Source organism: Cajanus cajan, chromosome 5 (genome assembly GCF_000230855.2).
Source record: "Cajanus cajan strain Asha chromosome 5, NIPB_CcT2T_4, whole genome shotgun sequence".
NCBI lineage: Eukaryota > Viridiplantae > Streptophyta > Magnoliopsida > Fabales > Fabaceae > Cajanus > Cajanus cajan.
The window spans coordinates 71,074,242-71,098,457 of record NC_138521.1 but is presented as its reverse complement, the minus strand read 5'-3'; the positions used below and the strand labels follow the sequence as shown (position 1 = coordinate 71,098,457).

The following is a 24,216-nucleotide window of genomic DNA, read 5'->3' as shown; positions in this document are numbered from 1 at the left end:
TAGACGTACTTTTAGTTTTTTTTAATGTATTATTATCATTAACATAAAATTCTTGCGTGTTAAATTAAATAAAATTATCTTATATAATCTTTAAAATATTATTATAAGAATTAATAATACAATTATTCATAATAATTTATTGTTAACTAATAATTTAGTTTGCACACTATATATAATAAATACTTAGTTTTATATTTAACAGTTATAATAAATATTTTTAAATATATTATGATTAAAATTTATAATAAATAGGCATTTTGAACGTTTAAAATGTATTTTAAATTTATAATAAATAATTCATATTAGAATATATAATTATTTTTAGCTATCCTATAACTTCTTATAAAAAATTAAAATTCAAACAAAAATAAATTAAAAGATGTAAGCATTTAAAAAAATGAAAATAATAACATTTAAACATTTTTTTATAGAAAAACTCTTAAAAAATACTTTCATTATATAATAACTCTAAAAATATTTTGTAACAATCCATTAAATCACTATACTTAACAATCTAGCTAGGAACAACAAAAAGTATACACTTAACTACTTGAGATTATTATGTAAGCTACATCTAGATATAGATATTATAATATATACGCATAAGAATTTAGTCGACAACTAAAGTAATAAAATTTCTATACAAATATATCAAATATGTACAATAATTTAGATACTAAAATAATAATCATAGTTGTTAGTCAATCCCACTGCATACAACTAGTATAACTATACTAAGATAACTCCAAAAATTAATCGTGCCACCAATTTGATATGGCTTCAAACAAGTTTCATCTCTAACTTATCCTTATTTTATTTTTATATCAAGTATGATCATTATAGTTCAACTATATGGAAAACATGCAAAAATAAGCTAATATTAAAAAAATCAACAAGATAAGTATAGAAGTAAAATTATACCACTCACATAAATAATTCAACTTGTTTCAACACATTACAATATGTTCTTCAACTTGAATAACACAACAATGCAACTCGTCACAATTCAACATAGCATGTGAACAACATAAAATATCAACACATCACATGCACAACTTATTCTTCAAATTGCATAGCACTACAACATGACATATGCATCACATAACTCAACAACTCAATCACATATGCACAACAAATCAACTATATGCATTATCATGCATTTCAACTATGAGATCTCATACAACACAAATGAATAGTATAAGTGGTTTGGCCCTATTAAATCAACAACGACACGTTCTCTTTAATCCAACTAGATCAATAGCTAATTTCGATAAAAATCCATAATAACATGGTTTTTCATATCTAGCCACTTAAACTAGGAAGTCTAATATTTCTATCAAGATAGAATAACTTAAGTGTGAGCCTATCACAACATTAACTTGCATAACTAAGTCACATATGAGATAAGCTCGCCGACTTTCCTCCAAATACTATGCCTTCCTATACTTAGTCAGGAATTTTGGCTCCCAACCTTGTATTTTACTTAGTCACTTTATACATGTATGTCTTGACTTTACTCACTTATAGATCAATATTAGTCTTTTGCAATCAGTATAACTTGACCTGTCTCCTATACTATGGTCGTTTATAGATGGTATGTCTTGACCTTGCCCATATATTGCATCAACTAAAATCTTAGAGAATACTCAATTATTCACTTCAAGAGTCAACTACTCAAGAAAGATTTTCAACAATTAGGCTCATAGAGCACCATAACGATATTTTCACAACGGAATATCCAACTTTTAAAAACAACCTCTCATTTAGTCTGAAGTTAATTAACTTAACACAACTTCTTGCCTTAAGCATTCTCAACATAACTACTCCATATGATATATCATACAACTCATGTTATACTCCAACAATTTAATCAACTATGCACATCAATGTATAAATAAATGATATCATACAACATATAAGCTCTCTTACTACTCATACAATTTTCAACACTTAAACCAAATACAACACATTTTAAATAGACAACTCACATTCGATGTCATTCTTTATGCACTTGATATCATTGAGGCATAGAACTCTCGGGCTCACCCATGTCGGACATCACTTGACCTGCGTCTGACGTGAATGAGACAAAGAGTCTTTGTTGCTCTTATGCTTGGCATGACCAAACCCAACGCCAAGCCTCATTTTAGGAAAAAAGTCTCTACTTGACTGACATCCAACATCACTGAACTAACACACAAAATTGTCTAAGTAAAAAGCCTCTGTTTGGATCATGCTTGGTGCCCCCTTCATAAGGGTCGATGTGACCAAGTTAGAAACATTTATCCCTCTTCATGCCCGATGTTATTAATTCCACACCCAACATGATCAAATTAGATAGCTCCTGATTTGAGTCACGCTCAGTGCCATGAAGTTACACCTAGTGCAATGTTGAATTTTGCACTTGGTAGAATCACGATTTTGTTTAATCCCCTTAAATTTAAGAAGATTTCCAACATGAAACACAAAACAAAGCATATATACACATTAAACAACTCATATATTTTTAGAATCAACATGCAACACATCATGATCAAAATATTAAATTTTCAGCTTTACTCAACTCATCAACGACAAACCCCAACTTCAATATTAAATTCCCATAACCAATCAACACAATCTTGATTTGTAGAAAACAACCAACATACAACACAAACAAAAAAATGAGAATGAAAATTCCAGCTTTCCTTACCTCAAAATCAATCAAAAATGGGTAGAAGGAAGCAAATGACTACTCTTAGTTACTCCACCACCACTACTAATTGCTCTAATTCTTGGCTCTGAGTTTAGAGCACCTAAGCAACCACATAATCACTGTTGAGGAAAGAAAAAAAAGGAATGTGTGAAGTCAAAATGGAGTTGCTTTGCTTCGACTTCAAATTTTTCTCTAAACTCCCTCTAACTTTATGAAGAAATTGAATCTATGAAGTCCATTTATAAAGAAAGACCTTATATACCTTCTTCTCCGGATCAAACTTGATTTCTATTTAGAGAACTTCTAAATAACTAAAAATTCATTAAAAAAATTTCATAATTCTAAAGTTTCTCAATAATCAAAACAAAAAATTACCACAATATATATTCCAACAAAATCAATAACAATTAATTAAACTGTAAGTGTTACATATTTCATATAAAATATTTTTCAAATTTATATGCATAAAATAGAAGATTAATAATGTAAAAGAAATTATACTATAAAAATATTTTTTAATTAATTTTATTCGTGTTAAATAGTAAAGAATTTAGTCTCTATAAATGAAATAATGTAATGATTTATTTTAATTACTAATAAATAAATAAAATTTATGTTTAATTTATAAAAACGTGTTATATGCAATTCTTATTTTTATAATTGGGAGATAATAAAAAAAAAAGTGACCATTTTCGTGAAATACAATAATCATTTACAATATATTTTTATAAATAAAAATTAAAAAAGAGAGTATATATTATGGAGAGATCTAAAATGAAGAGTATCATCACAACTAAAAACACGTTTAATTTATAAATAATAAAAAAACCATAAAAAAATGTTCATCGTTCCGTGTTATAAGTAACATCTTAGTCATAGATTGAAGAAGAGAAGAACATAGGTGAGACCGTGAGAGCGAGTTGAGAGGAAAAGAAAACATGTCGGGACCTGAGTGCTGTTCAAATCCACCAACTCTGAACCCTTCTGGAGGAGCTGGGCATGTCGACAAAGTGGCTGGTGTCGATTCCTATTTCACAGGCTCTCCTCACTCCAAACTCGCCGTTCTTATGGTCGCCGATGTTTTTGGTTTGCCATTTCTCTTTCCCTTCTTTCTTTTTAAACTTACATTTGCTTCTGCTATTTCCCCTGCAATTCACTCTACGAATCACTTCCTTATCGTATTTTATTCCCACACATGGGGACCTCCGTTTTCTTGTAGAGATCAAATTAAGAATAGGCTAGTAACACTACATGCATGTATAAATACATGGACACCTGTGATCACATCTTGCGGGACGATCTATTTGTGTAGAAACTCATCAAACTAGGACAGTCACCGTAACGCGAGTTAGATTAGTTTCTTACCCGATAAATTAGGAGATACTCGTGGCGGGATAAAAAAAAATTAATGTACATGGAGCAAATATTGTAATTTATCTAGTTATCCGTTATCGTAATCATATCATCTGTATTTGTATGAAACGCTCATTTAGAGTATACATGCATTAAACAGTCGTGACTACTATTTTGAAGCGTCTCTGCTTCCTTGATTTATCATCACTCAAGCTTTTATTTTCATCATAAAAGGCATGAGCTGACTAACGATCCACATCTTATATTAGGAAGCTGGGGAGAGGAATTGTCTTTGACATTTGATAGTATATCATACTGCTATGATATTCTGGATTTTTTTTATTATTTGTGTGGTTATGAATTTCTTGCACGAGTTTATACGCCTTTGATTTCTTGGTCCAACTGACAACTACAAATACCAGCATTTTGATGGCTGTGGTTTATATACTGAATTGATCATGTTGAATGTATACAGATAATCTTTTTATAGTTATTGCCTTTAACCAAAATCTTTTTTTAACTTGATGCTCTTTTTTTTGGCTTTGTAGGGTATGAAGCACCAAGTTTAAGGTATGGTATGGTTAATTTTCATGTCGGTTTTCTATGTCTAATTTGCTATATTTTATAGTCTAGTTATCTGTTCGAGTAAGTTATTTTGGCTTCATTCTGTTAGAATTCAAAGTAGTGTACCTCTCATCGCATTTGATTCTTTCTCTTTATTTTTTGGGTGATTGAAATCCAATGCCTGCTTATGTGAAAACTGGTATGTATATCTGGGGAATGCAAATTCATGTTTTCTACATATATATTAATTGACAATTATGAAGTTTGTGAAAAATATATTCTGGATTATATTAATTGAGCCTACCTGTCTTCTTTTAAACTACTTGCTCATATTCTTCAGCTGACAGAGATAGATTTCAACTTTAGTGGGGAAGTGATCATCTATTTTTTTTATAACACTAAAAATGAACAAGGACGTATCAATGACATTTCAAGAGGAAGGATTTGTGAGAGCAATGCTGTGAACTGTATATAATATGTTTGATTATAACTAGAGTTTTTAGTTCCATAGATTATGCATTTGTGATATAATTATTTGGTTCATTGGGACATTTACCTTTTCACTTAAAATTTCTCAAGGTTTTAGTAAATTAGATTGCCAATACATCTCTCTAATTCTCATTTTTTATATGATGAATGTAATGGTTTCTCCAGCAAATAATTCTGTTCTCTGTTGTGAAGGAAACTTGCTGACAAAGTTGCCGCTGCTGGGTATTATGTGGTTGTTCCTGACTTCTTTGATGGTGAACCCTTTAATCCTCAGAATCCTAACAGGCCCTTACCTGCTTGGATAAAAGATCATGGAGCGGTTAGTTCTTGTATTGAGCTGGTTTGGATTAAATTTTTTCACTGAAACTCTGCCAAGCACAAGGCCTGAAGCACAAAATGAGGAAGGATAAATTTCTCCTGCTTGCAAATACCCATTTGAAAGCCCTGAGAATCTAAAAACAGATATAGATTCATAATGATACTTGGTTGTTTATGTTTTTTTTTTTATTTTTATTTATTTATAAATAAAACACAAACATTATGAATTGTCTCAAGTCAGATATACAAAATGGTGACATTCTCTGATACTTACCTATTTATATTAATAGGACAAAGGTTTTGAAGCTGCCAAACCCATAATTGAAGCCTTAAAAAGCAAAGGTGTTTCAGCTATTGCAGCTGTTGGTTTTTGTTGGGGTGGTGAGTGCCTACTTATTTTCTGTGCTTCCCCGCTTCCTTTTATGTTGAAAACAGATTCAGATCCTCTTAGGTGTATTTATTGGTTGGATTTGAAGTTTTAAATGCAGCTAAGTTAATAGCTAAACTCACAGAATGTACTATATTTTCTTCTTTCTCTCAGCTAAGGTTGTGGTTGAACTAGCAAAGTCCAAACTTATCCAAACTGGTGTGCTATTGCATCCATCATTTGTCTCTGTGGACGACATTAAGAGTATGGATTTTTATTATTTAAATTATTTTTTTCCCCGTATTTTGAATTTCTTTGTTTATTGTTTGTCTCTTAGCATATTCTAAGGGGAAAAGGCTACTAAAATTTTGTTGTAGGTTCTTGTTCAAAAGATAATGACAAAACAAAACATATCAAAATATTTAATGATAATTGTTATTACTTATTACCGTCAATTTAAGCATGATCTTGAGTAAAAGGTTTACTGTCACTTGCTACAGGATCATATACTTTTATACAATTATCATAATCATCACATTTAGTGCGTGTTTGGGATTGTTTTCATATAAACATTAAAAATCCTCAGAAAGAAGTTTTAGCTCAAATCTATTTAGTATAAAAATTTAGTAAAACCAAAATGTATTATTTGATTGTAATTGTAGTTGGATCATTAAAAGTTTTGTCTGAAAGATGAGAAATACCTGCAACTGCATCAACAATGGACTGTGTTTTAAATGCCTGCTTTATATTTATACTCAACAAGCTCGTGGTTAATTATTTTTATGTATATGTTATGCACCTGTATTAATATACAAATGATTATACGTTAGTGCAAAAAATTAGGAATTCAATTGTTCGTAGACTATATATAAGATAAAGGTGAAGTATTTTCGGGACTTTGTATGCAATGCATGCTCTATAGCCAGGCCATAGCCTATAGGAGTAATTTACATTGATATTTGTTTTTTTTTGGGCTTTTCCTGTTGTCTATTATTCTTTTGCAACAGTATAATGGTTCTATTTTAATTCGGAGCTTCTTCCATACAAACTCATTTTTCAATGATTGAATAAAGACAGAAAATGAATAATCAGTAGCAGATTTCTTAAAGCAGCAACTGAGATGTTCATATTTTAACACTATACTATTGGTCTGATGTTCAGGTGTTGATATTCCAATTTCTATACTTGGAGCCGAGATTGACCAAATTTCTCCTCCAGAGCTTGTGAAACAATTTGAACAAATCCTCGCTGCTAAATCCGGGGTCAGATTTTGTTTACCTTGATGATTTCCTAATGTTATATTTTGTGTTCTCTCTATTATGAATTGCAAGATTCTATATGCAGTCAAATCGACTTAGTTTTTCACATTTTTTGTGCTGTTATGTGTTTGTGAGAAAAAAAACTTAACACATGGTCTACAAGTGTACAGTAAAGCAAAATTTATTAACAAAAAAAAAATTGTCTGTTTTTATTGAGTTCTTTAACTTGCACATTTACAAAAATCTATCATGTATTTAGATATTGCTCATGAACATTTTTTTGTGCAGGTTGCCAGTTTTGTCAAAATATTTCCCAAAGTTTCACATGGTTGGACTGTGAGATACAACACCGAAGATGCAGAAGCTGTGAAGGCTGCAGAGGAGGCCCACCAGGAATTGCTGGACTGGCTTGCTAAACATTTGAAGTGAGAAATCTTGTTAAGATTGTACAATGGAGGATTTAAAATGCTACTTGTAGTTTGCAAGAAAATACCTGTTGGACGTGACTGTTATTTCTAGATCAGCATAATAATGTTGCTTTCGGTGATTGTGTTTGTTGGACAATTGTGATTTTAAATCTTAATAAATTATATTTTAATAACTTTATGTAAAATGTTTTGTGTATGTTTCTTTATATATATATATATATATATATATATATATATATATATATTAAACCGAATAATTTGTGAAAGGAAAAATTTGTGTTTCCTCCGTGGGGGGTGAACTTTGTTTTACTAATTATTCAATGGCTCCTGCCAACTGCATTTGGTCTCAAATCCTTGGAATTGCTTTTTTCAATTAACGTTGCCTACATTTCTTTATGTTATTCGTAAATGTAACTCCTTTTTGGTTTAAGGATGAAAGTGAAATAAAAGAAAAATAAAAGAAATAAAATAACTTTGTTTCAATAATGTTGCTTTCAGTGATTTTAGATTGTTGGACAGATGTGATTTGAGATCTTAATAAATCATATTTTAAGACCTTTATGAGCTAATATTTTTAACTGGTTGGATTATGTGGATTATAAATAGAGAAAAAGGAGTTGTGTGTTTACACTGTCAAGTTTATTGGCCTTAAAAATTTGTCTTAAAACTCATACTGATAATGGTTTTAATTGGTCGATAGTATAAACTTTTATACTAATAATACAGAAAATCATTTAACTCATAAAGATATATAAAATATTAAATAATAACAAAAAAATATGTTGGATGAGACTGTTACATTTTAATTATTGTTTTTAAATTTATACTATCAAGAAGTTAAGAGATATGTGTTGCCAATTTATTATGATATGGGATCATATTTTACCTCAGATGAACCAAAATTTCTTTGGCTTCTTGAAACACTGTTAACAAGTGCTAAAATTAGCGATGAGTTTGCCTGTGCCTTGTATTGTGCAGCAATCAGTTTAAACGTTAGAGTGTTGCTCAAACCCAACCAATTTTCAAACTTATGTCATGGCCCCCAGCTTTGACAATAAAACTTACGTGCCTCATTTACATTACGTTTACGCCTGTTCTCTCTTCATATTTGTCATCAACCATAACAACGTCATTGGTGCCTGTATTTTATTATTCATAATTGAAGGGGTGAAAATCGTTTCATTCTATAATTAACCAAACCACAAAGTTAGGGTGGTAACTTGGTGAGTATTGAGTAAAAAAAAATAAAAAATTGATAAGTGAGTAATTCAATCGATTATTTTGAATTAGTTAATAGTATAAAAAAAATTCACATAAACTAGGACTTAAATTGAGAGAAAAATAAAAATTATTAAAAAATGTAAAAAAATAATAATAATCCAAAATAGAGTAAAATGGAAAAGAAAATCGTGGTGGGTGAGTGTGAAGCGTGTGAGCAGATATAGCCAGATAATTGTGGTGAGTCAGAAGTAAAGTTGTTGGGTGGAATATTCCGTTTCTTTCTTTGTTTATTGACCTTTTCAGTTTTCATCTGGAAGGGAAGCGTTATCTGAAAAGTCAAGGAAATTTTAGTGTGGGAAACTAAGGTTGTTGCGAGTGATAACAATAACAATGTCAGGACCTGAATGCTGCTCAAACCCACCAGTTCTGAACCCCAATGGAGGAGCTGGCCACGTTGAAAAACTCGCTGCTCTCAATTCCTACCTCACTGGCTCACCTGATTCCAATGTTGCCCTTCTTCTTATCTCCGACATTTTTGGTACTTTCTGCGTTGTGCTTTTTTGGGTTACCATGTTTTTTTCTTCTGCTTCCTGCTGCGGTTTTTGTAATTGAGGCCCTGTTTGATTTGCGGAAAGAAAAAAAGAAGATCTTATGTTATGAGTAAACTTTGGTTTCTATAGTGCATGTTTGAATTTTTACACAATTGATTTTGTCTAAATGTGAAAGTAATGTGGTTTTCCTTTAGACGAGAAGGGATATAGATTTGATTTTGTTACTGCATGTTGTTCGGAAATTTGTTATCTGAATTGTTTTTAAGTGTATAACTGTAAATCTAGGCAAATAAAACTTTAATATTGGCTTTATCTGATAAAGAAATTACTAATAGTTGCTTCCAAGATGAATTTTCATATCTTGAAATTAATTTTGCTAATAATCAAATATGCAACAAACGTGATTCTAATAATTTTGGATGTAATAAAATTGATTTTGAACATGTTTAGTGTGAAACCAATCAAACCCTTAAAGTGATTTTCCGTAAATGTTCATGTTCGTTTTCATGGTGACTGCTGAGGAATTGATTCTTGGTCTAAAATTGATAAGTGCACATTTGGTTTTGCGTTATAGATCCCTGTCACCCCTTAAAATTACCTCAAAAAGAGGAAATTGGTAGAAAAGCAAGCTTGAGTTGTTTCTTGTTGATTTACTGTTAAATATAATTGACTTGTTACCAAAAATGCAATAAAACAATTTTAGGTAGGTCGGATAAAAAAAAAGTTTTTCTACTTGTTTTTAGAATAAAAATATCTAAACATAAAAATTACATCACTTTTCAAAATCAACTTTATACTTAATCAATTTTTGAACGCTCATCTAAACACACCCATATTGAATTGATTATATTGATCGTATGTGCGTATTTTTTAACTGCTTTAGTCTTTAGCATTATCATTTTTTAACTTGACATGCTCAATGTGTTTTGCAGGATATGAAGCACCAAATTTAAGGTATGGGCTAATTCTCAAATCTCATGTCTATTTTTTATTTCTATTTTAGTAGTTTTCTAAGAGTCTATTTGGATATAATTATACAAATTTAGAAGCGTTTTTTTATAGTTTCTCTGCAGAAAAATATTTTTTTATTTTCAATGGAGAAACTCTCAAAAGCGCTTCTAGTTTGTATCCATCTCTCTCTATGATGCTAAATGTAGTATACCTCTGTAAGTAACACTGTTTGTTCACTGATGTTTAGGAACCTTGCAGACAAGGTTGCAGCTGCTGGGTATTATGTGATTGTTCCTGACTTCTTCCATGCTGATCCCTATAATCCTGAGAATACTAACAGGCCCTTACCTGTTTGGTTAAAAGATCATGGCCCGGTTTGTTCTTATTTTCTGATAATTGGTTATGCATATAATTGTTTTTGAATTATGTTAAAATAATTTTATTTTATTTTATTGAAACTTTGGTGACACTATAGTTCTGATTATAAAAGATTACAGTTGGATTCAAATGTGATTTTATGTGATGTTTTTAACACCATAGTACTTGGTTGGCCAGAGTCCTATGTATTGAATGCTAGTCTGCAACCTCTTAGGATTTGTAGATCAAACGTTATATTATCTCGGATCAAATGTATCAAAATTTTGTGACTTTTTTCTTTAAAATTGTAATGCATCATGTATCAAATAGGACAAAGGATTCGAAGATGCAAAATCCATAATTGATGCTTTGAAAAGTAAAGGTGTCTCGGTTATTGGGGCTGCTGGATTTTGTTGGGGGGGTAAGTACTGTATAGCAGTTTGGCTCCTCTTGAGCATAATTATTGCTTTTATTTTAAGTTAGTAATCAAACTCACAAATTGAACCCTTTTCTCCATTCCCACAGCTAAAGTTGTGGTCGAACTTGCAAAATCCAGACTAATCCAAGCTGCTGTGCAATTACATCCATCATTCGTCTCTGTGGACGATATCAAGGGTATGAATTTTCACTATTTGGGTTATTTCTTAATCTGCATATTTGTTTATGAAAAATTACTCTGGATCTTATAAGGAAGAATGACCATCAAAATTATGTTGCAGAATCTTATCATACCATCAATTTAAGCATGTTTATGTGACTGAGGCCTTGCATCACTTACACAATAATGATATTTGGCTTCACGCTGACTTGCAGTGAATTTCGCATATTGCTGATGTGATCAAATATATTTTCATGACAAAGTTATCACTAATATGTCCTCGGTTACTGTAATTGTGCATCAACTATCATGGGACTAGTTGGCTTTCTCATCCTTTTCCTCTTTTTGTAAAATTATATTGGCATCTATTGTTATGAAAGTATCACATAATCATTACATTTAACATTTGATTGTAGGATAGAAATGAATTTGGTGAATATTTTATACTTTAAATTAATTTGTTTGTCCCTTAATTGTTTTGGAATTTTTAAATGGATCCCTATCCTAAATGAAGAGAAAGAAAATCGAGAGGAAAGAAACCTTTTGAAATTTGAAATTTTCTCAATTAGTTGAAAGGAAAGATGTGAGAAAAGTTGACTTTAAGAAAAGCGGGAAAGAAATAGAATATGCAGTTTCTATATAGCCTATGATTGCAAGTTGCAGTCAATGTTCCAATTTCTTAAAGCCAACAACTTGCTACTTAAAGGTAATTTAATTTACCTTTTTATTTGAAAAATCTCTTTGATTGTTTACAACAGTGTATTAAAAATCAGTTGGTTTAATTGATTATGCATTGGTTCTACTTTATTGAAGATTGGTTCATACCAACTTATTCACTTGTCATTTCTGAATCATTCAAAATAGTGAAAGAAGGAAGAGCAATGATTAGCAGATTTCTTGAAGCTGTGACAAAGATTTTCATATTCTAACAGTCAATTATTGGTCTTCAGGTGTTGATATTCCAATTGCTATACTTGGAGCTGAGATTGACAAAATGTCTCCCCCAGAGCTTTTGCAACAGTTTGAACAAGTCCTAACTGCTAAACCCGGGGTCGTATTTTCTTTCCTTTCTTTTGTCGATATCTATCATCATTTTATATTACCTTTATGTTTTGCTAATGATATTAGTCATACTATTTTGTGGTAACTATGTTGATTCTTTTTTCTTTCTATCTCCTTTTCTTTTATGTTTTTGATGCGTGCAGACAAGTTGGAATTAATTCATCTATGTGTAGTTTAGCTTTGTTCAAATTTCATTTTTAGCATTCAATTTGCAATTCAAGTTTTTGAATTAATTCATTCATGTTTAGAATTAATGAATTGAGGAAAAAGTTGTGTTTAAGACACTGATGAGGGGATATTTGTATTGTAGCAGGTTGATTCTTTAGTCAAAATATTTCCTAAAGTGTCTCATGGTTGGAGTGTGAGGTACGACAAGAAAGATGCAGAAGCTGTGAAGGCTGCAGAGGAGGCCCATCAGGTCTTGCTGAACTGGTTTGCTAAACATCTTAAGTGAGAAATGTTTATATGCTAAGAACATGTACGTGTTTGGACTACAAAATAAAACAACATAGAAATTGTGTGTGGACTTATCTTCATTTTCTGCTAGAGGAATAAGGCTTTTGTTGTAACTTTGCTAGATTCACCCCTTAAAATTGTGATGTGTTTGAGTTTCTCCTTGCCTACGTGACACGTCATGTCTCATTTTGCCCCTCGAATGGTTGGTGGCATCTCATAGCCTGGTTAAGAGGGCAATTTGGGAGTTGGGATGGAAATATGAGTTTCACTATCTCATCTCAGTCTCTATTTTTATACTTTATATCTATCTTCTTAATTTTTTTCAGGTATTGAGTATATTCGTATTTCTTCAAAAATTAATTTATTATTTTTATAAAAAAATAAAAATTTCAACATAGATTATTAATTAGATTAATTAAGTTTTATTTGACATAAATTTAAAATAAAGTAATAATTACATAAATATTAAGTAATTAAAAAAAAATTCTATAAATTTAAAGCAAATACGAGTACGGATATATATTTCCGTATCTGTTTTAATAAATTAGGTATTACATGTACCTCGTTAAATCGAATATTTTTCATCAAATTTTGGATGAATTTGAGCATTATACATTAGTTTATTTGTCATTCTTATTTAGGAGAAATCAACGTGTTAATTAATTTGATATAAAAACTAGCTTAAAAAATTATTTTTCAACCATATCAAACCACTCTCATTTTATTTTATATGTTTTATTTATTTATTTTTAATCACTTACCTCTTTTGATTTATGTTTTTCATCTTTATTTTTAAACTAATTTTAATTAATTTTCAAAATAAATTATTATTAGTTAAAAATAAGGGCATGGACTATTTGATTAATCTTTCTCGTTTACTGGGATCCCGAGAGAGAGTAATTATTTATCTCATGTTCTGGCAAGCTTAAGAGTTAGGTTGGGGGTTCAACATGTAATATGGAGGAGTCTTCCAGATTTTGTGTTTTAAGTGTATGAGAAGGATCTCTAAACCCTACACTAATTTCCTTTCTTTCTAGTTGTTTTTGTCTATTTTTTTTTTCTCATGACACCAAAATTTTTTTAAATATTTTTTTATAAGTTATTTATCTATATTAAAATTTAATTATGGTATAATTAATATATTAAAATATTTATTTAATATAAGTTTTAGTTATATATAAAAAAATTATCTTGTATATTATAGGTATGAAAATACGTTTGAAATTCATGGACTTCCACCTACATCTACGAATTTCAACTAAACAATTATAATCTCGCAAAAATTTGTGTACTATGCTTCTCTATATTTTATTTAAAATAATTAAAAATAAAATAAAAATTTGAGATTAAATAATGAAAGTAATTAAGTAATAAAAATGATTGAATTATATTTTTGATCTTTTATCTTATTTTTTATATTTATTTTAGTCTCTTATCTATTAAAATGTTTATTTTGATTATTTATATTTTATATTTAAGTCATGTTATTGCTTTCAAAATAATGATCATTTTCAATTTTGCGATATGATTTTAAATCAATTTTTGAATTCATTTAAGACTTGAAACTTGTAACGTTAAATTCAATTATATGAAAATTAAGAATTGCAATTAACATTTAAATTTATATGAAAATTAAGAATTGCAATTAACATTTGAATTTATATGAAAATTAAGAATTGCAACTAACATTTAAATTCAAAAAGACTATAAATATAGTGAAAAATATATCACTTATTACAAATTCGTGATTTTTTTTTAAAGATAAGAAAGATTACAAAGATGATCGCAATGAGAATTGAACCTAGATTCTCGTGCTTCTAACTACCCTAACCTCTCCCCACCCAACCACTAAACTAACCCTAGTGGTCCAAATTCATGATTCAAATTAAATAAAGATTAGATTTACTTAATTTGGATCGTATTTAATGTAATCAAGAAAAAAATAACTTAATTTAATTGATTTAGTTTAAATTCTTTATTTTATTAGATTATATCCAAATCAACTAACAGACCTAACTTTACGAAGGAGCATGTTTTATATTAATTTCATATATTGACCATTTTTTTTTCTTTCAAATATACTTTTATTTTAATTTTAAGTTCAATTGAATTTAACGATTAGCTTAAATTGTTTTTTTATTATCTTAAATAGTTTTTCTCTTATCTTTGTCTGTATATTTATTTTTTAATTGCTTATTTCTTTTAATTTATCATTTTTCATCATTTACATTTAAATTGAAATTCAATATTTTTTAAAAGACATTATATATAATTAAAATAACTTTATATACCAATATAAATTATTTATCATAATTTAGAATATAATTTATATTTTAAAATTATTTATTAATTATGAATTTTAATTATAATAAATTTAATGATACCAAATTTTAAAGATAAAGAAGACAATTGAATATATTAATATTATTTTAGTAAAAAAAGTACAACTTCTTTTTATTAAATTGATCTTATAAAAATAAAGTGATACATCAGTCTTGATTTCACATTGAAGAATGAATAAAAGGGAGGTAAAATATAGTTGAAAAAAAGAAAGTTAAAAGTGCTACTTCCTATTAAAAAAAAGTAATTAAGAAGGAAATAAAAATGCATATAGATGTCAATGATCTGTTAAAATCTATTAATTTACTTATTTATAGTTTACTTTAGCTATACAGTAGAGGTGCCGAACCTAATGAAGTGCCGAACCTAATTATTTATTTTGACTTAAATATATTATATAACTGAATAATAGTTAAACAAAATATTTTGTATCTTATAAAAATAATATAGTAATTTTAAATATTTTATCCTTTTTAATCAATACTTAAATTTATTTACAAATCATTATATTTTAAAATATTTGTAAGTCATATTTAATTTTTTTTATCAATTATAATAATTTTTCATTTTTAAAAATAAAAATTAAATTTATTTATAACATGAAATAAAGTTTCATTGCAAAAAAAAAGTAATAATATGGTAAATGAAATTTTGGTATTTTAAAATATTTATATTTTTTTGAATTAAATTTATTTTTCAGATTTTTTAAGAATTTTAATCTATAGTTAGTTTTTAATTTTTTCTTTCAATACTAAGGAATATTGCTCACAAATTAAAAGACTAATGTCCCTTATAAATTTGACATATATTAAATAGATGAATATCGTCTTTCAACTTGAAATTCTACATTTTTCAATAATATTTGAATTTTAATCTCTTGATTAAGCGATATAATCACGTAAATCTTTCGTTATTTACAATAAATTAAATATTTAATTAATACTTAAATATTTATTAATTAATACTATATAATAAAATACTTATAATTCCTTTTAAAATTACATTTTATGGATTAAAATAGTATTTTAAAATTAAAATTTTAATATATATATATATATATATATATATATTCATATTAAGCCATGTATGTATTTTAAGTTGTTTCACTTAGATATTTTTTTAATTAAATTAATTTTACATAATATTTTTATTTGTTTTAATATATTTTTCCAATAAATGAGCTAATTAGTTTTAAATAAATTAAAATTTTAAATTTGTTAAGAAAGTTTCAACTCGAAATGAACTTTAAAACTTAAAAACAAAATTATCAAATAATTTCTATTTTATTTTAAACAAAGTTAAAATATCACTTTCCGTATTTATTCATTTAATTGAAGTCAAAATCAAATCGCTATCAATCTCATACGTCTTGATGTTAACAAAATAAAACAAAATATTTTTAAATAATGTCAACGAATGTCTTTAAAAAACTAATTAATAAATTGATTTTTTTCCTAGAACGGTATTGCTAAAATATCAACCTAATTTCTATTGCAACAGTATGGTAATTGTTTATAGAAAAAAATTTATTATCTCTTAACTAATCAATCCTTATATATTAATTGATTATCGAAAAGATATGTAGTATTTGAAAGTAGTCAACCGACTAATTTCATATGAGACTTAAATATGTATATTAAGGTTGTGGTAGGTCCACAAAGCAAGTTGTTTTATCTTGACATAGTAATAAACTTTCTTAGTTTAAGTGCTGAAATTTGAGAAATCAGTTTTAAGTTGTATACCTGACACTTTGAGAGACCTAACATTATTTATACTTGATCTGATTGTGATAGATCAAATATTGTGGTTTGATGGAGTCTGACCACTTAAATTACTTACCTTTGTTGGAGGGGATCTCCATAGTTGATATGTGTGATGATGTATTAATTGTTTAAAGTTATTTATGTTGTGACAAAAAGTTGTGTATGCTAACAATGTTGTGTGGGGATGTAAGCAAAGTTCTACATTGTTCAAATAAGAGAATGAACATATGATTATATACACAAAGTTGTCTTCATTAGTTGGAAGCCTTTTGAGTGATGACCAAAAGCAAAATTATGAAGGCTTAGGCCTAAAATGGACAATATCTTAACAATGTGAAAACAATATGTGTGGAAATCCATAGTGCACAACAAAGGGTATTAGAGTTGTTAGTTTGACTAGGTTACCAACTTAGCGAGTATGATGGAGCTGGCAAGTAGATCTGAGTATAGGATCTCTTATATCAAAAGTCTTCTAATAGTGGATTTGGGTATAGGATCTCTTGTATCAAAAGTCTTCTAATAGTAGGTCCACGAAAGTTTTTGTGGATCCATGTGTGGAAGTGACTCTTCTTGGTAACATGATGGTGGGTCCACAAAAGTCTTCTAATGGTAGATCCATGTTTGGAAGAGAGTCTCCTTGATAACATGAGAGCTAGGAGACATGTCTCGTTGTCGTGAGTTAACACGATGGAGCGACGATGCAAGTACTTAGAGTGTGACTAAACCCTATGGCTACCATCATATATACTTGTGGACTAATAGCTTTCGTCGGAGGGTAAACTATGGTCCTTTGTTTGAGGGAACAATCATTGGGATGCAAGCAAAGTCTCACATCGTTCAAACAAGAGGATGAACATGAATTTATATATACACAATTGTCTTCATTGATTGGAGACCTTTTGGGTGATGACCAAAAGTAAAACTATAATCCAAACTGAACAATATCTTACTAATATGGAGACAATGTGTATGGAAACTCTCGGTGCACAACATGTTTATGTTGTAAGTTGTATATGAAGATTGAAAGTTATGATTTTTGATGATAATTGGATGTCTTTAAGTTGTTGGTGTAACATAAGTAGTACATGTATATAGTTGATATGTTGAACCATTCACAAGTTTACCCTTTATTTTCTGTGTGGTTGGAACTACAATTATCATATTTGATATGGAAAGAAAACGATTCTTACATGAAGCATTGAAAGAAATGCCTCATCCATGAGGCAGTAAAATGACCTGTAATAGCAGGTTTTTCAACTTGTTTAAAATTACAAAATAGTCCTTATATTATATGCGAAAGCAATGTGGAGGCACGATGACAGCAGAGGTCGTCTCCTTCCACGGTGGTGGTAGCGAAGGCGTGATTTTGTTCACGCAGTGGCAGCGGAAGCGCAACTTCGCTCCCACAGTGGCAGCGGAGGCGCGGCCTCCTTCGCGTAGTAGCAACGCGGAGGTGCGGGCTCCTTCACGTGGTGGTAGCGGAAGCGCGACTTTGTTCACTTGGTGGCAGCAAAGACGCAGCCTCCTTCGCGTGGTGGTAATGCGGAAGCTCGAGCTCCTTCGTGCAGTGGCAGCAGAAGCGCAAGTTCGTTCGTGCAATGGTAGTGGAGGCGCGTAGGCATGACAATCTAACCTGCCCCGTGGGTACCCGTCCGAACCCGCCCCGATTTGGACGGGGAAAACTCGTGTTTATTGGGTTCGGGTTCGGGTTTTCCCCGATTGATAAAATCGGGGGTGGGTCGGGGACGGGGATGTTAATACCCACCCTGCCCCCGCCCCCATACCCGCCGCCACCCCCCGCCCCGCTTAATAATATAATTAAAAAATTATTTATATATATATATAAACCAAAATTAGAAATATTTATATGTAAAAATTTATATTATTTTTATTTTCTTTTATTTTTTAAAAAGTGTTCATATTTATTTAAAAGAAAAAAGAAAAAAAAAAAGGAGCGGGGGCGGGGAAACCCGAACCCCGCCGGGGGCGAGGATGGGGACCTAGATTTTTACCCCCGGCAGGTATCGGGGGCAGTTTAAAGCCCCCGCCCCGCCCTGTTGCCATGCCTGGAGGTGCGGCCTCCTTCTTCGCGTGGTGGCAGCGGAGGCGCGTGCTCCTCCTCCTTGGCGCCACCGGCCTCATGTCCCTCCTCTACCGCTACTTCCCCCTCCCCGTCGTCCGCGGTGTTCAACTCTCCCAAGGCCTCTCCTAAACCCTAAACCTCGCCACCTCCAAATTCGGCCCTCCCTGCCCTTGGCTCTCCCTCGACGACCTTGTCGTCGCACTTGCCGTCGTCGTTTTCCTCGTCCTCACCACCCACCGGCGGCCAAAACAGTAATCCTAAACAGGGACTAATATGCAAAATACAAAATTTTTCATAAACAAGTTACAGGTAGCAAATCTGAACTGTTGATTATTTTATTACTAAATCTAACGGTTAAAAATAATGTTTCATTGATGTACCTCTTTTCATACTACTTCATGTTAAAATTTCTGATGGAAACATGTCAAGATTAACAGGTTGGTTTGGATGTTTTTGGTGAAGGGTCATGCTATAAATGACCTGATTTTGGTGGCACTGCTCTTATGTAATTTTATTGTATAGAGATAATGATAAAGTTATTTTGTTAACAGTTTAGTATATTACATATATATTGTATATATGTAAATTGTATGTATATAATCTCTTAAGGGGTTTTATATTTTCAATTGCATTAGTAAAAATTGTTTTAAGTTTTCTATACTTTATACATTTAACTTTTGCGTGTATATCTAGGTAGCTATTGCATAAGAGTCGTAGAGTAACATAGTTATTTTATAATTTTACATTAAATGTAATATTGTGTTATATTAAGTTTAATGACTTGTCAAGTTGTCACAAATACCGATTAGCAAAACTTATATTAAAAAAAAACTTATTTGTACCATTTTAAAATATAAATATTTGAAAATATATTGATATTTAATTAATATTTTATTATAAAAATAGTATTATTTTCTTGGTACAAATACAAATTAGTGTTGTTTTATTTAGTCTATAGCAGGTGTATCTTGGGGCGGACGGAGTCAATCAAATTAATATTTCTTTATGAATTCATTTCACTTTCAGGGCAGCGACTTTGATTATTTATACTAATAGTGTCCGCTTTTAGTTTTTCATTTTATTTATAATAATTATACATGATTTTTAATAAACATACAAACTACCAAAATAAGTTTTTTATTTTTTAACAAAGTATCTTTTTTTTTTTTTTTTTTTCTGGTTATAAATAAAAGCCGAATGAAGCATGAATGTTAGCGCTTAGCATAGCATAAGAATTAGAGAGAAAAATGTTAGGAAGAGAATGCCACTCAAACCCGCCAATCCTGAATTCCTCAAGTGGTGTTGGCTATGTTACCAATATTGCTGGTCTTAATTCCTATGTCACTGGTTCCCCTAACGCCATCATCCTCATTATTCTCATCTCTGATATTTTTGGTATTCATTCAACTTCTTTTGTCATCGTCAACGCTTATTCTTGTGACTCATTCCTTGTATGGTTCTGTGTTTTATTTATAAATAGAAACAACATAAGAGAATGAGAATGCTACTTTACTCTGTTTAACTAATTCAGTTTGGTGTATCTGTGGTTTGCTTTCGATTTTGCTGTAACTTATCACTTATCAGTTGCACACACACCAACATTGCTTAATTCCTTGTTTGGTGTATCTATTGTTTGTTTTTAACAGTTATTACCTTCAACCAATATCTTCTTTTAACTTAATATGCTCAATTTGTCTTGCAGGATATAAAGCACCACTTTTCAGGCATGTCTATCTCATTTTTGCTTTTTTATGCCTTATTATTTAAATTTGAGTGAATATATTTTTGGTTTCTAAACTTTCTCGATTTTCATTTTTAGTTCTTGAACAAATTTTATTTAGTTTTAACCCCTAAAGTTTTCTATCATAAAAAAAAAATCTTGATGTCACTAGACCAAAATGTTAACAAGAGGAAAAATTAATAGACTAAAAGTGAAAGTCAGCCAAAAATTAAGAGACTAAAACTAGTAAAAAAAATTAAGGGCTAAAAGTAAAATTGGCATAAGTTCAAGTACTAGAAACATTTAGTTTGGTTAAATTTGGTCGTTTGCTTCTCTTCCAGAGCAAATCTATGTTTTCTTGGATTCTATTGTGCATTCATATATAGGCTCATAAGAATTTAAATGTTTTTCAAAAAGGATATTCTGCATTATATTCTAATTAAAACAATTTGTCCTCTGTAAACCATAAGCTCATGTGCTTCAGCTAACAGTGATGGATTTCTAATTTTGGTTGGGGAATGATCGAAAGCTACATGTATCATGTATGGTTGGTGTAGTTAATTCAGTCGTGGTTCATGAAAAGTAATGTCATAGACTTTATATAGAATGTTAGATGATAACTACATTTTTAATCTCCATTGGTGCATTTTCAGCTGGGATGTCCCTTTTTGCTTTCACAGTTTAATTTATGTTTCGGTATGTTATACACTAGAGAATTGGCTGCTTCATTCTGTTGATCTGCTCTCATTGCCTATTCTCTCTCTGTCTCTCTATGATACCAAATGTAATATGCTCCCCTGATAAGTAATACTATTTGTTATATATTGTGAAGGGAGATTGCAGACAAGTTTGCAGCTAAAGGTGGATATCGTGTCTACTGTCCTGACATGTTCAATGACGATCCCTTTGATCCCGAGAATGAGAACAGGCCTTTACCTGTTTGGTTAGAAGATCATGAACCGGTTATTTCTTACTTAACGATACTTGGTTTTGTTTATGAATTTTTTAGCAAGAATTTTTTTTCTATCTTGAATTCAATTTTGGTGTCCTTCTTTGAAAATTTGGAAGAGGATTCAGATGTTTGGCTTCTGTAATTTTATCATCATTTTTGCTACTGGCTCGCCACCATCTTAGATGGTTTCCGATTTGTAAATTGAATTTTATGATTTCTTCAATTCAGATGTAGGAAAAGTAAAAACTGTGAATTATCTGTAAATAGTAATTCATTGTGATGCTTAGTTTCTTACCTATTGTATTTGTAGGAAAAAGGTTTTGAAACTGTAAAACCCTTTATTGAAGCCTTAAAAAGTGAAGGTGCTTCTTCTATTGGAGCTGCTGGTTTTTGTTGGGGCGGTGAGTGCCTTTCACTTATTTGGTGTTCTTTATTTCTTTATCACCCCTCTTTGGTGCACATTGCAATTTCAGGTTGTCATAGGTATAAACTATAAACTCACGGGATGTAATACGTTTTCTTCTTTTTTCTCAGGTAAGACGGTGTCTGACCTTAGCAAATCTAAACTTCTTGTCCAAACTTCTGTGCTATTACATCCAGCATATGTCGAGAAGGATGACATCAGTGGTATGAATTTTCAATGTCTAGATTATTTGGTATTTACATATTCTTTGTTTAGGGTTCCCATAGTATCTTCTTAGGGGAAAAAAGTATTGTAATTCTGTCATACCTTCTTGTCAATTGTCGTGCATCAATTTAAACATGTTTTAATGCAAGAAGTGCATCCCTTCCCAAATAGTCATATTTGTCTTCAAGCTTACCAATATCTACGGAGTGTTAGACAACTCTATTTTATGACTAAGTTATAAATAATATTCTTTATCAGTTATTGTATCTGTCTTGGTTCTCTTTCTCTTTTCTTATCAGAGATTAAGTTACTGTTCTATCATAATAATTACAATTAATAAATGTTTTTATTAACTTATTTTGTTTTTGGAAAAGCTTATAATCAAAATTCCATGGGGGTACTTCTGGCTGATAAATTGTTTTCCTATAAAAATTTAGCAAAACAAAACATTTTTCCCGATATTTGATTTTAATATAGAAATAGATTTAGAGAAAATTTTGGATTAGACCAACTGCCATATCCCACTTGATGGATGGATGAAAGGATGATTTATAAATTTCAAGATTATTGAGTATATTTTTTGTTTGAAAGATGAGCAAAACCTGTAATGATAGTGTGTATCTAGAATTTTTTTTAAAAATCTCCTATCCTGTTGTCTCTAATTCTTATGCAATGAATACATTTTATTGGGAGCTTTTTGAATATACACTCTTTCACTTACCTTTTCGACATAGTTTAATAAATTGAGATAAAGAAGAAGCGATCAGAAGGAATTTCTTAACGAAGTGACTGAGATGTTTGTATTCTAACAGTTAATTATTGATCTTATTACTTTCAGCCGTTGAGGTTCCAATTGCTATACTTGGAGCTCAGAATGACACAATTACTCCTCCAAGTACTATAAAACAATTTAAGCAAGTCCTAGATGCTAAACCTGAGGTCGGATGAATCTTATTTTCTTTTTGTGGTTATGTACTATCAATTTATATTACCTTGATGATTTGCTTATGATATCATTTTGTTGTAATCGGTAACCACACAGTTAATTACAAGATGTTGTGTTAATCTTTCTTAATTTAGGTGGTATGGACAAGTTAGACTGGATCCATCTATCTATCACTTAACACGAATTTCATATTTAGTATCTTAATTTTTGATACCAAAATACGTTAATTATCTCCTTTTCTCGTTCTTTTCACACCATTATGTTGGTAGACATGTCTAAGGAGTCAAAAAGTAAAGTATTTGATAGAAGAATTGGCAAATAATTTGACACTTTTTAGGTACCCCATGTGAAACGTAGTTTATTTTTATGGTCATTAATGGGTATGCACTTTATCTCTTGTGTACCATTTTTGTTTTGTGCAGGTTGATAGCCTTGTAAAAATATTTCCTAACGTTTCACATGGTTGGACTGTGAGGTACGACACTGAAGATCCAGAAGCTGTGAAGGCTGCAGATAAGGCTCATCAAATCACGTTACATTGGTTTGATAAACATCTAAAATGAGAAATCTTATAATGTGATGTTTGATTGTAATATTGTGTACCTTGGTGGAGGATGGAAAATGTTACTCTTCCTCGTAGTTATATTCAATATAGAATAAATTGTCACGACAGGCATTACAGGCTTTAACAAAAGCCTGAAAGTCCAATAAGATTTTATTAGACATTTGAATGGAATGAATGGGTTAGAATGGAACTACCATTTCTAATCCTTACTATCTTTCATAATATATTGCTTTTTCCTAGAATTTTAATTTCAGTGCATAAAATCAAAGCAAAATGAAATCAAATTTGATATTCTAAATGTTGAGAATATCCCGTTGAAAGAAAAAAAAACTGTTAACTTTTCGCATGAATAATGTTGTTAAAAAAGATTAAAAAAATGTTTTATTAGGTTGGTTACTTCACATTCGTGTCAATACATGGAATAAAAGAGCAAATTTATGTTGATAAAATATGGATTCATCAAAGTAATGGTAATTTATGATATAAACACTTTTAATTTGGCACGGAAGCCAAGGTTTATAAAATATAGCTTAAGACTGAATTAGAAATG

At 30.2% G+C, this 24,216-nt stretch overlaps 3 protein-coding genes across 3 annotated transcripts; all 3 read left to right on the top strand.

Annotated features, from left to right (window-relative positions):
- The first annotated feature begins 3,569 nt into the window (after nt 1–3,569).
- On the top strand, nt 3,570–7,658 carry LOC109809137 (endo-1,3;1,4-beta-D-glucanase). Its single transcript, XM_020372371.3, has 7 exons — nt 3,570–3,781; nt 4,597–4,618; nt 5,294–5,420; nt 5,710–5,800; nt 5,961–6,050; nt 6,948–7,048; nt 7,334–7,658. The coding sequence occupies exons 1-7, from the start codon at nt 3,634–3,636 to the stop codon at nt 7,472–7,474; spliced, it is 720 nt and encodes a 239-aa protein (XP_020227960.1). The 5' UTR covers nt 3,570–3,633; the 3' UTR covers nt 7,475–7,658.
- A 1,293-nt stretch (nt 7,659–8,951) lies between these two features.
- On the top strand, nt 8,952–12,824 carry LOC109808727 (endo-1,3;1,4-beta-D-glucanase). Its single transcript, XM_020371842.3, has 7 exons — nt 8,952–9,232; nt 10,178–10,199; nt 10,444–10,570; nt 10,884–10,974; nt 11,079–11,168; nt 12,102–12,202; nt 12,527–12,824. Exons 1-7 carry the CDS (start codon nt 9,085–9,087, stop codon nt 12,665–12,667), a joined length of 720 nt encoding a protein of 239 aa, XP_020227431.1. The 5' UTR covers nt 8,952–9,084; the 3' UTR covers nt 12,668–12,824.
- Nucleotides 12,825–20,060: 7,236 nt separating this feature from the next.
- LOC109809513 (endo-1,3;1,4-beta-D-glucanase) lies at nt 20,061–23,890 on the top strand. Its single transcript, XM_020372848.3, has 7 exons — nt 20,061–20,250; nt 20,558–20,579; nt 21,408–21,537; nt 21,838–21,928; nt 22,062–22,154; nt 22,994–23,094; nt 23,524–23,890. Exons 1-7 carry the CDS (start codon nt 20,103–20,105, stop codon nt 23,662–23,664), a joined length of 726 nt encoding a protein of 241 aa, XP_020228437.1. The 5' UTR covers nt 20,061–20,102; the 3' UTR covers nt 23,665–23,890.
- Nucleotides 23,891–24,216: the final 326 nt, after the last annotated feature.

Bases quoted from the DNA above. Each gene is read 5' to 3' on its own strand.
- LOC109809137 (XM_020372371.3), top strand. From the start codon at position 3,634: ATGTCGGGACCTGAGTGCTGTTCAAATCCACCAACTCTGAACCCTTCT. The intron at 5,421-5,709 runs GTTAGTTCTTGT...TTATATTAATAG, and splicing joins GGATAAAAGATCATGGAGCG to GACAAAGGTTTTGAAGCTGC. The intron at 7,049-7,333 runs GTCAGATTTTGT...TTTTTTGTGCAG, and splicing joins TCCTCGCTGCTAAATCCGGG to GTTGCCAGTTTTGTCAAAAT.
- LOC109808727 (XM_020371842.3), top strand. From the start codon at position 9,085: ATGTCAGGACCTGAATGCTGCTCAAACCCACCAGTTCTGAACCCCAAT. The intron at 9,233-10,177 runs GTACTTTCTGCG...TGTGTTTTGCAG, and splicing joins TCTTATCTCCGACATTTTTG to GATATGAAGCACCAAATTTA. The intron at 10,200-10,443 runs GTATGGGCTAAT...ACTGATGTTTAG, and splicing joins TATGAAGCACCAAATTTAAG to GAACCTTGCAGACAAGGTTG.
- LOC109809513 (XM_020372848.3), top strand. From the start codon at position 20,103: ATGTTAGGAAGAGAATGCCACTCAAACCCGCCAATCCTGAATTCCTCA. The intron at 20,251-20,557 runs GTATTCATTCAA...TTTGTCTTGCAG, and splicing joins TCTCATCTCTGATATTTTTG to GATATAAAGCACCACTTTTC. The intron at 22,155-22,993 runs GTATGAATTTTC...TATTACTTTCAG, and splicing joins CGAGAAGGATGACATCAGTG to CCGTTGAGGTTCCAATTGCT.